Source organism: Schistocerca americana, chromosome 3, assembly GCF_021461395.2.
Source record: "Schistocerca americana isolate TAMUIC-IGC-003095 chromosome 3, iqSchAmer2.1, whole genome shotgun sequence".
Lineage (NCBI taxonomy): Eukaryota > Metazoa > Arthropoda > Insecta > Orthoptera > Acrididae > Schistocerca > Schistocerca americana.
The window spans coordinates 254,837,986-254,851,631 of record NC_060121.1 but is presented as its reverse complement, the minus strand read 5'-3'; the positions used below and the strand labels follow the sequence as shown (position 1 = coordinate 254,851,631).

At 41.2% G+C, this 13,646-nt stretch overlaps 1 protein-coding gene across 1 annotated transcript in view; it reads right to left on the bottom strand.

Annotated features, from left to right (window-relative positions):
• Positions 1-13,646, bottom strand: part of LOC124606003 (dynein beta chain, ciliary) — an 809,537-nt gene that overhangs the window by 684,684 nt on the left and 111,207 nt on the right. Inside the window, exon 9 of the mRNA XM_047137965.1 lies at positions 344-441. Coding sequence (XP_046993921.1) covers positions 344-441 — 98 coding nt within the window. The remainder of the gene's footprint in view (positions 1-343; positions 442-13,646) is intronic.

The following is a 13,646-nucleotide window of genomic DNA, read 5'->3' as shown; positions in this document are numbered from 1 at the left end:
TGTGTCCGCCGTGTTGCACGTGCGCTGTTGCTACAGCTTCGGCAGAGGTGTACGCTTCTTCAACCTCTTGGAAAGCTGGGAATTTGGCAAACTTAGCTGTTACATTTCTGACATTGTGTTTCTTTAGGTGTATTCTACCTGTACAAAAAATTTCAGGGCAGATTTCGACATATCAGATTGGACAGTTCCGTTGTGAGTCACTCTTTTCTCATACTTTAGCATGAAATGCGGTATGTCTGTGCAGTAACCAATTACAGCTTTCCTGATATTACGCGAATAATTGAAAATCAATAGTATTTTCAAGAGAAATTTCAAAATTAAATTGCAATTGTGGAAAACTTACCTAAAGAACTTGAGTGTGCCAATACATTCTTGTATCCTCTGTTTGGCTTCATCAACATCAGACTGGAATATCGAAGCCGGATCGAGGTACTTTTTGGCCTAGAAGAAAGGAAGTATTCTATCATTAGATGTCAAACCTTTCTGAAGTTTTTTTGGTGTGATTGGTGGGTACACTGTTTTTCATCGTTTCTTTTTGAAAGCAGTATATACTTCTAAATAACAAAGATTTCATTAATATATAAACAGAACAGAATTTTCAGGTGTAATGTCTAATGGTTGGGGTACTGACCTCTGCCCCGGAACGCGTGTACTACACTGCGAGTAAACAAAAAAAATCCATTGGGAAATAGTTTGCAGCTAAGCAGTGTCGAAAACAATGAAGTGTTTCGGTAAACGGCAATAAAATTCAGTATGTTGAAAGTCTAGCCTTTCCTGAAGAGTGAAATAGAGCTTATAGCCAACGGTTAATTCACGCCGAAACCTTCCAATAAGAAGCACGTTGTGTATTTTCAATATATTAATAATATTGAGAGGCACCCACGTGCCTTGCCCATACTGTGGCATCAAGCAGTCAGGTCTGCAAGATGAGTGGTCTGCCAAGCGAGTGGATTCATTCTTATTTATCGAGTAACATGAACTCTCGTACTCACAATTAAGTCACTAATCAACCTCCTGTATGAATAATACGCAACGGAAACGCACTTCTGACTATCAGTAATTTACAGAACTCTGACTGTTCACTACGCACTGGCAATACCATATTTTCTTTTTTCCTTTATTTAACGGCTTTTATCAACACGTGGCCACCGCACTGAATATGAATGGCACACACATTATAAATTCGGGACATCATGACAACATACAATTCGAAGGAGAAGTCCACCAATCATTTTCTTTTCACTATCTTATTTATTCCGATAAATTCTATAATCTAAACACACAAATTCTATAACCTACAAAAATAACACATGAGAAATTCCGCCCAGTGGGCATGGCTTTACATTGGTGATTCTCTACCTTATGGTCTCATAATTATTTAACGCTACAGTGCACTTTCTGGATATGATGGTGGATCTTTTATTATATCTCACAATTCGACTCTCACAATCATCATCACGAAACTTTCCTCCAGATCGAGCGGTACAGAAGGAACAAGCATAACCCACTAATCTTTTGAAACTACCTTGCTACTCTCCCATGCAAACCACACATACCCAAATTACATGACATACACCGCACTACAACATGGAATACAATACAATAAATAGTCACAACACTATCACTTTCAGCTTTCCCACTTCAATTAGTATTTACCCAGTTTCACACGACACTGCCCCACTTCGTAATTCTACTTTCCTACTATGAACTCTGGAGATATAAGCACGTCTTCCTGTGCAATGCAAGCCATGTGGCGTTGGTGGATAGACGGCTGACTCACCTTGCTTCTCTCTCAGAGTATTATAGTTTGAATCAAGCGTCACACGGAAACATATCTCACGAAGTAATATTAAGAACATATTCATCACACACACGAGTCCTCAACTGATACCATGGACGAGTACTTCTCTTTATCCTTTGTCTCATGCACAGATTGAGACTCTCACAGTACTCACCACGTGGAAGTACTCATCTCTAATTTCAAGTCCTGCACACGCCATTTCTTAAATATTTCAACTTATAGTACACACGCTAGTAATTCAGCTTAACTTAAGCACACGGAAGTATTTCAACTTATTGCTACACGTGGTTTCATTGTGACCGTTGGTCACTTCCGAAGATTACTACGATCCCATTAATATTACCTGCCTGACATTTAATTCTCCCCACAAAAGTTCCTGAAATAGAGAAATTATTATTTCAAACTACTCTTAAATATTCCACATGTATACCATGTCTCCACTCTTTTGTCTTTACGGAGCACAACTAAGACAGGTCTTAACAGCACAAGATCCAGCGGCAGAGTCCTGAAACATGGCCGTTCTTCAGGTCCTCTCGCACCTCTGCTGAAGTGGGGGAGCACCTTGCTACCATATTGGTCAGCCACATTTCAGGCGCTCAAAGCTCAGGTAAATTCCATCTCTTTGGTCCCACCAAAGGTGGCCAAAGGATCATGTCAAGGATGATCATATATTCACATTCACTATCTGCGGTTAGCAGACGACCATACATTCATTCATTTCACAGATCTCACCAAACTGGATGTAGGGATTTATTTTGAGGGAGTGCACATGTGATCAATTAAATAAATAAATTGTCATTCTTTCCCACACTGGTATCCGGCTTCGCTGTATTAGTTGAAATTGAGTTATTTTACAAAAAAAATTTGTTGTTCTGACAAAAATAATGAAGTATGTTGTACCTATTTTCAATGTCAGGCGGTACTGTACCCTTTCAATAATAATGTTTGTAAATTATTTGTTTAGTATCTGCGTGGGATTTTTTGTGCATTTCAACATAGCATAGAACTGGAAAGCGTGTTTATTCCATGTTTGAAGAAACGTCACAGAAGTTAAATATTATTATGATCTTATGCAAGATGTACTTAATAAACCTAACAAGTTTCATTTTTCTAAATGGTTCTCAGATTTTTTGAAGCAGTCATTAGCTGGCACAGTGCATTTTTTGTTATGAAGTGTACGCTACTTGTATGTAATTTTACTATACAGGGTGTTCGGAAATTCCCGTTACAAACTTCTACAACTTGTAGAGGGGAGCGAGAACATAATATTTTGAATTGGAACCCTTGTCCGGAAACGTACAGTTTCCGTTCAACGACGGTTTCAATCCACATGTTTGATTGATGCATTTCTTCTTGAGGGATTTAATTAAATGTAACGCAGTAGAATTATTAAACCATTCGAAAGGAAACGTAACGAAACATCCATTTATAACTTAAGCACATTTGTTTACACACTGAAGAGCCAAAGAAACTGGTACACCTGCTTAATATCGTGTAGGGTCCCGTCATGCACGCAGAAGTGCTGCAGGACGATGTGGCATGGACTCGACTAATGTCTGAAGTAGTGCTGGAGAGAACTGACACCATGAATCCTGCAGAGGTGTCCATAAATCCGTAAGAGTACGAAGGAGTGGAGATATTTTCTGAACAGCACGTTGAAAGCAATCCCAAATATGCTCAATTGTGTCAAGGTAATGTCGTGCACGTACGTACTATCGATGGGTATGTAAATGACTAATGCTGCATTTCTCTCAGACAGGTAGAACAGATACCACCAGAGTGCATTAGTGTTGTCACCAGGCCTGCTAGGGTATATATATGAAGGGCATGTAGAGCATCAAAGGTAAGTCCCTCATGCGGATCCTCTATGACTTCATTCCTTTCCCCCATCTGCTCCTATTCCTCGAACATATCCGCGTCTTCTACACCTCCCGCTGCTTTGATCCCCCTCATCCCCTGGTTGCTCCTCTGCTCTCCAACCCCCACCCTCTGCCGCGCCTTCACCATTGTGTCCCCCCTACCCTCCACTTCTACACCCTTCGTCTCCTTTCCCAAGGTGGCTTGTGTCGACTCCCCCTCTCAGATGATGCCCTCTCTCCCTCCATTTATTCCTCCTATCAACTCTGATCCTCACCTGCCCCTCCCTTCCTCTGTCCTTTTCTCGGGCTCCCTCCCCCCCTTCCAGCCTGTTTTTCCCCACCTACCCTCTCTCTGCCTCCCTTCTCTCCCCCTTCCCACTGCCTTTCCCATTCCTTCTCACGTCCGCCCAGCTCCCCATTTTCTTCTCTGTCCCCTCCCTCCATCGGCTCCCCCCATTTTTTCTTTCCCCTTCTCCCCCCTTTTTCCCTATTCATCGATCTGGGTCCTCCCCCTCCCCCCCCCCCATCTGCCGCAGTGTCGCCTCTACAGTGCTGTTTTAAGTGAGTGTTCAGTATTGTGCGTCCATAGTCAGTGTTGCGAACAGCCACCATACTGTCACTAGTTGTGTTTTTATCTTGTGCGAACAGAAATCAGAATGTCGCCGTTTTTTTAATTGTGTATGTCTCCTTCCTGTGTGTCTTCATCCGCATCGTCAACGCCGTGTTTTTGTATTTTAAGTTCCGCAACTTTCCGCCATTTTACTGTTATTAACAACGTCACCGTTCTAACGCCTTTTTATAATGTTTGTTCTCTCTCCATTGTTTGTTTAATTTTTCTCTCGGCTGTAGAGCAGCGTATTAAGCTGCTGTCAGCCCGCCCCTCCCAGGTGGGGGGGATATAAACCAATGAAGGAAAAAAAACATAAAAACATCAAAGGTTGAGTGAGAACTGTGAAGGACACGGAGATGACATGTATTCGTATCAGACAGCGTTATCGGCAGTTGACAGTATTTGAAATGGTCCTCATTGTGGGTCTCTGTTTGGCCAGATATTTGAACCGTGTACTGTCCAGATTTATGCGGCATTCGGATGTTACAGAGGCCCTGGACTGCATGAGAATGCGAGGGCAGGCATACTCACCACCTAGCTTCCAGTTGGCCATGTCTGACAATCATAAGGGAGAATCGCACCAGGCACATCATAATCGTTTCACCTATGCGCGTACTATCCGAGAACAAGTGTCGTACTCTCTGCAACATTTAATATCATCCCATTCTATTGGTTGGAGAGTAGCAGTAGCCAGACTAGGGAATTACCATCCCATGCTTAGGGTGCCGTTAGTACCACAACACGAGCGGCAGCGATGGGAGTGGTGCTGTGACTGCTGATTAATGGTGTCACACTGTGTTCAGCGATGAATCGTGGTTCACTGGCCACTGTTTCCTGCGCATGTACCCCAACATCAATATGGGTTATGACCACCATGCACACGTACACAGGCCACACAACGGGTTGGCATACTCTGGATCAGGTGGTCGAGCAGCTGCTGGGGCAGAGCCTCCCATTCTTGCACCAGTGCCTCTCGTAGGGGTTTGAAGACATGCAGCGATATGTCGACCGAGAGCACACCAGACGTGCTCGATGGGGTTTATGTCTGGAGAACAGAGACGCCACTCCATTCGCCTCCCCCACGATGGCAGCTCGGTGGGGCCGTGCGTTATCATCCATCAGCAGGAACGTGGGACCTGCAACAGCCCTGAAAAGGTGGACATACTGGTGCAAAATGACGTCCCAATACACCTGACCTGTTACAGTTTCTCTGTCAAACACATGCAGGGGTGTAAGTGCGCCAATCATAATTCCACCCCACACCATAAATCCACGACCTCCATACAGGACATTAAGGTGTTGGTATCTGGTTCACGCTAGATGAAAACCCGGCGAGAATCACTGTTCAGACTATACTTGGACTAGTCTGTGATCATAACCTGGGACCATGGTACCAATGACCATGTACTGTGTTCTTGACGTCAGGCTTTAGGGGCTCTCCTGTGACCAGGGGTCAGTGGAATGTACCTTGCAGGTCTCCGGGCGAATAAACCATGCCATTTCAGTCGTCTGTAGACTGTGTGTCTGGAGACAAGAGTTCCAGTGTCTGCGGTAATGTCCAGAGCAAGGTTACCTGCAGTACTCTGTGGCCATCTGCGGGCACTGATGGCGAGATATCAGTCTTCTTGTGGTGTTGTACACTGTGGACGCCCCGTACTGTAGCGCCTGGACACGTTGCCTGTCTGCTGGAATCGTTGCAATAATCTTGAGATCACACTTTGTGGCACACAGAGGGCCCGTGCTACGACCTGCTGTGATTGACCAGCCTCCAGTCGACCTAGTATCCTACCCCTCATAACGTCATCAATATGTGTTCTTTGAGCCATTTTCAACACACAGTCACCATTAGCACGTCTGGAAACGTCTGCACACTTACTCGCTGCACCGTACTCTGACATGCACCAACACACCTCTGCGTATGTGGACTAGAGATGGGCAAAACTGTTCTTTTCAGAGATCGGATCAGAACTGTTCACTCTCTGAAGTGAATTAGCTCTTTTTCATGACTCACCACTCATTCACAATAGAAAATAAATGGAAGGCACGTTGCCCTTTAAACTTGGTTTATTCCAGTACTATACCTGTATTTTGATCTTATTTGATCCTATTTTGAAGTAACACAGATAATGAGCAAGAATTTTGTATTGTTTATTGAAATTTTCACGATATGACAAAGTTTTTGATTATTGATTTATTTTGCACTATCGTGCTTTGGCTTTGTAGCCATTATCATGGTGAAAGGTGAAATAGTCATAAAATGTCTGACATGTCTGAATGATTGTAATATTGTGACAACAATCATTCAGACATGTCAGATATGTAATAAATATTTGACCTTTGCACGTGATAATGGCTACATAGCTAAAATAGCATGCTGATAACGACACTTTTGAGTGCCCCGCAAAACAAACCTCCACATCTAAATAGTGATAGTGTGAAATGAAGTAATAATGAAACTTAATCAAATGGTTGCATTTTCATTCATAAATTACAGTATGACTGCAGTCCGCAATGAAGGAAAAATCACTGATAGGTTTATATTACATCCTGAGTCACTTTGAGATAGAAAAGTTATACATTTCATCTGGTGGAAAAATAAAAATATTACAATAAAATTCTAAGTATTTTTATCAGGTAGGGAAATTTTGAAAATAAGACTGATTCATATTATGTAAACAAACTTTAATTGCATAAAAAGTAACACACAAAAACTGTAATATATTTTAGTATGCACAGTCGACAAACACAATGAGTATATGTTACAGGAAAAACTGATCAATGTTCTGGTTTATAAATAAAATTTGTTCAATTTTACTCGAAGTGAGTCTGTTCCTTCTCTCATTGCATATTTGTCCTGCTTTTGAGAAGATACGCTCACAGGGAACTGATGTAGCCGGGATGCATAACATTTGCAGGACTAGTTCATACAGTGTTGGGTACAGCAACCTTCTAGTGCCCCACCAGTTTAATGGATCGCTGTTCCTACACAAATATGCCTCAGACAAATATTTGTCTAGTTTGACAATTGCTGCACATCCTGGGTCATGACTTACTTGGAGCTGATTTATTGTTTCATCGAAGTCGTCCCAAATTGAAGAGCTCTCGCCTGTTATGGTGGTAACTGGTTCAGCTCGTTGGTGTGTTTCTTCTTGTTGAGCTAACAGTGATTTCATTTTTGCTATGACACTCGTGTAGCAGTCATGGAATGTCGACTCATCAGCAAATCCTTGTTTTTTGAACCGGGGGTCCAATAAAGTTGCTTGTGCAACCACTTCGTTGCTGGAGATGACCCCAAATCGCTCTGACAAGCCTTTCAGCAAATTATTTATTAATGCACGTGTTTCTTCAGGATATTTTTCATTTTTGTCTTTAAAAGACTGTAGTTGCCGTGCCATTAATCTTGGCAAGATCTTCATTTTTGACAGGGAGACTGTTTTCTCTGCAGACATCTCTTTGGTTACCTCATCAAAAACTTTCAAAATTTTTATATATTGTTGAATTATATCCCAGTCAGTGTCTTTCAAGTTTAAAGTAATCGACTTTCCACCCAAAATAGCTAGGCAAGAAATGATGGGATCTTTATTCAATAGAAATCTTTCTAACATGTCGTAAGTAGAATTCCATCTCGTTGGCACGTCTTGTTTCAGTTTCAATTTATCTTTCTTCAAATTTTGTTGCATTTCAGCAAATTTGTTTAATGCAAAAGGACTCTTCTTGAAGTACATTACTGTCTTTTTCACTTCATCAACAATTTTCTGAATTGACTTGTGTATGGCATGTTGCACAATGAGATTTAATGTATGTGCAAAACATGGGATATGCGGAAGATTCAGAAGCACGACAGCTGCTTTCATGTTTGATGCATTGTCTGTGATCATTGCAGTGACTTTAAAATTGATATTATATTTTGCAATAACAGCCTTTACCCAATTCGAAATATTTTCTGCAGTGTGTCTTTCTTCGAACTGTGAGCACTCTAGAAGGTATGACTTCAGCTGACTGTTCACATCTATGAAATGTGCCGTGACTGCATAGAAACTTATGTTATTTATACTTGTCCATCCGCCAGATGTAAGGCAAACTGCCTTTGCAGCAGCCAAATCATTTTTAATTTTTTCAAATAACTCGTGATACAATCTGGGCATTAAAGAGTGTGATAATGTTTTTCGATTCGGTAAATTATAATTTGGGCAAAGCATAGATACAAATTTTTTAAACTCTGCATCTTCAACTAAAGAGAAAGGATGGTACTCTTTGCAAATCATTTTCAAAAGTTGTGTATCTAATGCCATACTTTTGTTTAATGTGATTGGCTTCATAATATTAACAAATCTACTTATGGGTTGTTGCAAATGATAAACAGTTGGAGTTGAGGGGGTCACAAAAGAAGATAAATCAGGACTTGGTCCAGAACCAGATGACAGTGATGGGCTGGATACAGCTTGAGACCCAGTTTGGCTTTCTGGGAGAATACCTTCATTTGAGGTGGAAGTAGATGCACAAGAAATGATTTCTTGAATTTCTGCATCCATTGACAGTGATCTTGACCGGCTTCTTGACCCACACCGTTCTGCAGGTATTGTTGGATGCTTCGATTTTAGATGTCTCTTCAGGTTTGAATTGGAGCCAGAGGGAATGGAAATTATCTGCTGGCAGTAACGGCATTTTCCTTTTTTTTTCCATTTTGGTAAAATGGTACCATATGTCGCTCCAAATTCTTCTAGGCGAAGGCGATGTAACTGACATACTGTCCTCTAGTACTGAAAAGTACATTGGAAATTAAAGTATTTACTCTTGAGATAGACCTCTTAAATAGTAAAAACTTAAAATGACAACAAATTCACATGCATTAATTTTTGTAAACGAAAATTATGGTAGGACTGGGAAGTTTTAAGGAATTTCAGGGCTCTCTGCAATTTTGGGCCCACCCCTATTTTTTTGTATAATGTAATTTCGACTACACTTTCTATGACTTTAGTGATTATACAGTTTTGATCAAAACGATGGCATGAGGTTTTTTTGAATCTATTTACAGACTGGCCAACAGTATATTAAGTAGTGGCATACCTGCGACTTTGCATGGGCTTAGGAATTGGTAAAACAACACATTTTAATTCAATGATTTCTTTGTATGGAGTGTGAAGTGTGAAGACCCAGTTGTAAGAATACAACTTGGAGTAGATTTCATAAAATCTCAATAAATCTTTTTTATGTCAACACGACGGTACTTTTGCCCCAGCTAGATCACAAGTTGGCCTTGCCATGTTAAATGTACGCATTTATAGTTAAAATATGCACAAAAATACCTAAAATATACACTTAAACAAGGAAAATATGCATTTAAAATGGATGAACCTGTATCTAAAACCAGTACAAAATAGAACTGAAAAACAGGACTCTAACAATGTATTAGGTGCGACTTAACATTATAGTAATATTAAAGCAAATATAATTTGGTTTTAGTTGACCCCATTATAAAAAATTACCATCTATTTTTCCACATCTTTCAGAAAGGCCTTTCTTACGTATGCCAAAGTAGATTTCACAGTTGGAAGAGTGCCCTATGCGTCATTTTACTGATACTGAAAACATTAGGGTCCTTTATGCAAACCTGCCCAAGATGAACAGTGTAAATTCCCAACTGCATGTTAAAGTGAAGGGTTGAGGGCTGTCACCACGGACTATCTGTGGATCTCCGCCTATGCAGGGCACTTTGTATAGTATTATAGGCAAAAGGCATATCCCTCCGGTGGGAGACATCAAACGTTTCTGGTGCCGGTATTTCGGCACAAGCAGTGGCCGCCCGCGAGACAAATGGAAATCTGTATTGTTGTCGGTTGACGTGGAGAAGGACTGCAGTGGTATTCATCAAAGCTATGTGGTTAAAGGGAAAGTAGAGCTATCGGTTAAGGTGCTCTCGACAGCGGTTGTGTGAATGCAGTCATTCTATTAACATTCTAAATCTGAAGACTTTTTTTTTCATTTAGCAGGAAACCTGACTTCATTAGGTAAGGCCAAATTTTCACAGGGATCATGGTTGGGCCCCTCAAACTGTATCCTCTACAAACCTCTGAATGCAGAGTGTTTCGAAACTGTCCTTTCAAGATTAGAATTGGCGTCAGAGCATACAATTAATGCTGGTGACGCTAACATAATCTTTCAGTATCTCCACTGTGAAATTCAATGATGCTACTTGCCTACTTCCACTTGGACCTATCCATAATGCTGCAATCAGTTACAGTTTCATACATATATTTGAAACGAAATCTCCAAACAGCGTAATTTATACCTCTCAAACATTAAAATTTGGAATTCTGCTCATGACAATTTTGGAGATGTTGGCCCTACTCGCTAAAATATCCAAGAAAGAAACCGCAATTCACTGCAGAGACTTCAAGTGCATCACTGTATCTGGTCTTGCTGCAGGGGCACAAGAGAGTTTAGGAGACTACTTAAATTTTGTTGCCGGATGTAAAATACAAACTTGGATTTACTAAGAAAGTAACTCGACTACAAGATAAATATGGCCCACTGGAGATGGAAACTTTAAGGGGAAACCTATGCCTTGGATAACGGATGAATTATAACAGCAGATGAATCTCACGCTACAAATCGACCTACAAATATATTACAAGCAAAGAGGGAAGAGTGAATCAATCTGAGAGAAAAGACAACTCAGGCAAGCTGATACATGAATCTACAAGACAGCCGTTGAATAAGTGAAGGCAAAGTAAAAGCTACAGCTGATCCCATTGTCCTAAACGAGTATTTCACAGAGGTAAATAACATTAGTTGTGAAAAGTTCTTTCATTTGTATCAGATGAGCGTCCTCTGTACAGGATGGCATCACAGTCCAAATGATCAAGTTTATTATTGACACAATACTACGCTATAACTACTGCTCGTTACTTCCTTAGACCTAAAGGCTCTTGCCTGGACAACGCAGCAGAAATACTCGTTTCCATTAGAGTATGATCCTTTCTACTGTAAGTGGCATAAGATAATAATGCCTAGTACATGCATAAAGAAGACATATGCTATAATATATTTGTTTAGTAGCTGTGATGTACTAAGTTTTATAGTTCCCTGACCTGGCCAAGCTACTATGCGAATTTTTATTATGGACAAATGAGTTTACACTTTAATTACGAACGAAACAATAAATGTATTGCAAAATGTGTACACCAGTATTTTCCTTGTTTTATACTGCGTAAAGCAATATGCAGCAATTTGGTCTTACGTCAAATTTATATATTTTTTTCACATTGTACTACGGATTTTGCGATTTTAGGCGTCTTCAGAAGGCAACGTTCACTTTAAAAATATACAGCTTGCTATGTATTTGTTCCAGGTTAATGAAATTTTAATATATTATAGCCAAATATAGTGTTAATGGAAATCTTAAGTTTCAACATTTTCCGATCACCCAAAAAAAGCTCTTGATTTTCCTAAACTAAATTTTTCTCATCACAGGATAAATATGTACCTGCTAGCGTGGGTATGTTTTGAAGGTCTCTTTCATGGTTGTAAGAAGCTGCAACCACTGTGAGCATACGGATTTTATACAGAGTGATATTGAATAACGATTGTGAGCGTGTCTGACCGTGAGTTTAATAGTGCGTGCGGTAGGAAAATCAGTTGCTACGTTGCCGCGTTCAGGTGTAACAGTGGCAGCACGGATGGAATTAACGCCTGTGGCTGTTTTTCCCAGCCGCCGGGGGTAGGAAACGGTACGTGACAACGCTGCGCTCCGCTGAACACTGCTAACTGCACGGTCAAACGCGCACACAACCACTATCAAATATCACTCTGTGTAAAATCCATACCTCACTGTATGGTCGCAATGGTTACAGCTTCTTACAACCACAAAAGAGACCTTCACAACGAACCCACGATTTCTGTTATGTATTTATCCTGTGATAAGAAAAAGTTAGTTTACGAAAAGAATAAGAACTTTTTTTTGGGTGATCGGAAAATGTTGTAACTTGAGATTTACATTAACAATATATTTGGCTATAGTATATTAAAATGTCATGAACATTGTACAAATACATCGCAAGTAATATATTTTTAAAGTGAACGTTTCCTTCCTAAGACGCCTAAAATCGCAAAATCCGTAGTACAATAAGAAAAAATTATATAAATTTGACTGTAAGACCAAAGTGCTGCATATAGCCTTACGCAGATTAAACAAGGAAAATATTGGTGTATCACATTTTGCGATACGTTTATCGGTTAGCTCGTAATTAAAGCGTAAATTCGAGCGTCCATAATAAAAAATCCTATAGTAAGAGGAGTCGTCAGGAACCTAATCTGATCAGTTTAAACAAATAAAAATAAAATAAAAACAAATTATGTATGCATAACGTAATTATGTGATATACATACCGGTATTACTACGAGGAACAATATCCAGTAGAGACGAACTCCGATGCAGAGGCGCTGAATCAAGCAGGTCGAGCCGCGAGCTGTATTACTCCGTGAGCTAAGACCGCAGAGACCAGAGTGACACCTGAGTTGCTTTGCTCAACGCTCTGGCTAGAGTCGAGAACGGCGGGATGAGCGTTGAGCGGGTGAGTTCCGAGGGTGGTGGGAGCGGTGAGCGGCCACCAGTCACCCGCTCGAGACAAACCGTCCGTTCTCTTGCGAGCTGGTTGTTGCAAGTAGTTCTTATGTTCTCCGCTAGGTGGCTCTCTGTCCTGTTGCTCGCATCAACTGCCCAGAGGGCAGGACGTGCGACTGAAAAAATCGCCGACAGAGTGCGGTGCTAAGTTAAGGTGCGCCAGACACTGCACGCGGCAGAGGAAGCACAGAGATGGCGCGGCATATGTGAAACACAAAATCCAATGGGGCACTGCACAATGCAGGCAGCCGAGGCAGAAGCAGGGCAGAGGCCGGCGCTGGCTGTGTTGTGTGGCGTGCAGACCAGCAGAGGCCCCGCTGATATACTCCGTCTCTCTCTCTCTCTCTCTCTCTCTCTCTCTCTCTCTCTCTCTGCTGTGGGAAACGTTTGGAGCTACCGTTCTTTTTTTCTGAATCACTGATTGTTCACTCCTTTGAAAGATTCAACTCTATGAATTAGTTCAGGAGCGGATCCCCCATCTCTAATGTGGACTGCTGCCAGCGCCACCGTGTGACGCCCGAGGTCAAATGCACCGCATGGTTATACCCCGAGGTGATTTAAACCCGCAAACCGCCCACCAGTGCGTCGTTTCACCATGTATCAGCATTATCCTTAATTTATGAGCATGAGTGTAGATGTAGATCCAGAATGCGGCAGCTATTTTTGTGAAAAACCTTGCAAGTACGTGCCTCACATCCACTGCTTACTGAAGACCTATTACCGCCACAAATATTCATTTCCGTGCATTTCCTC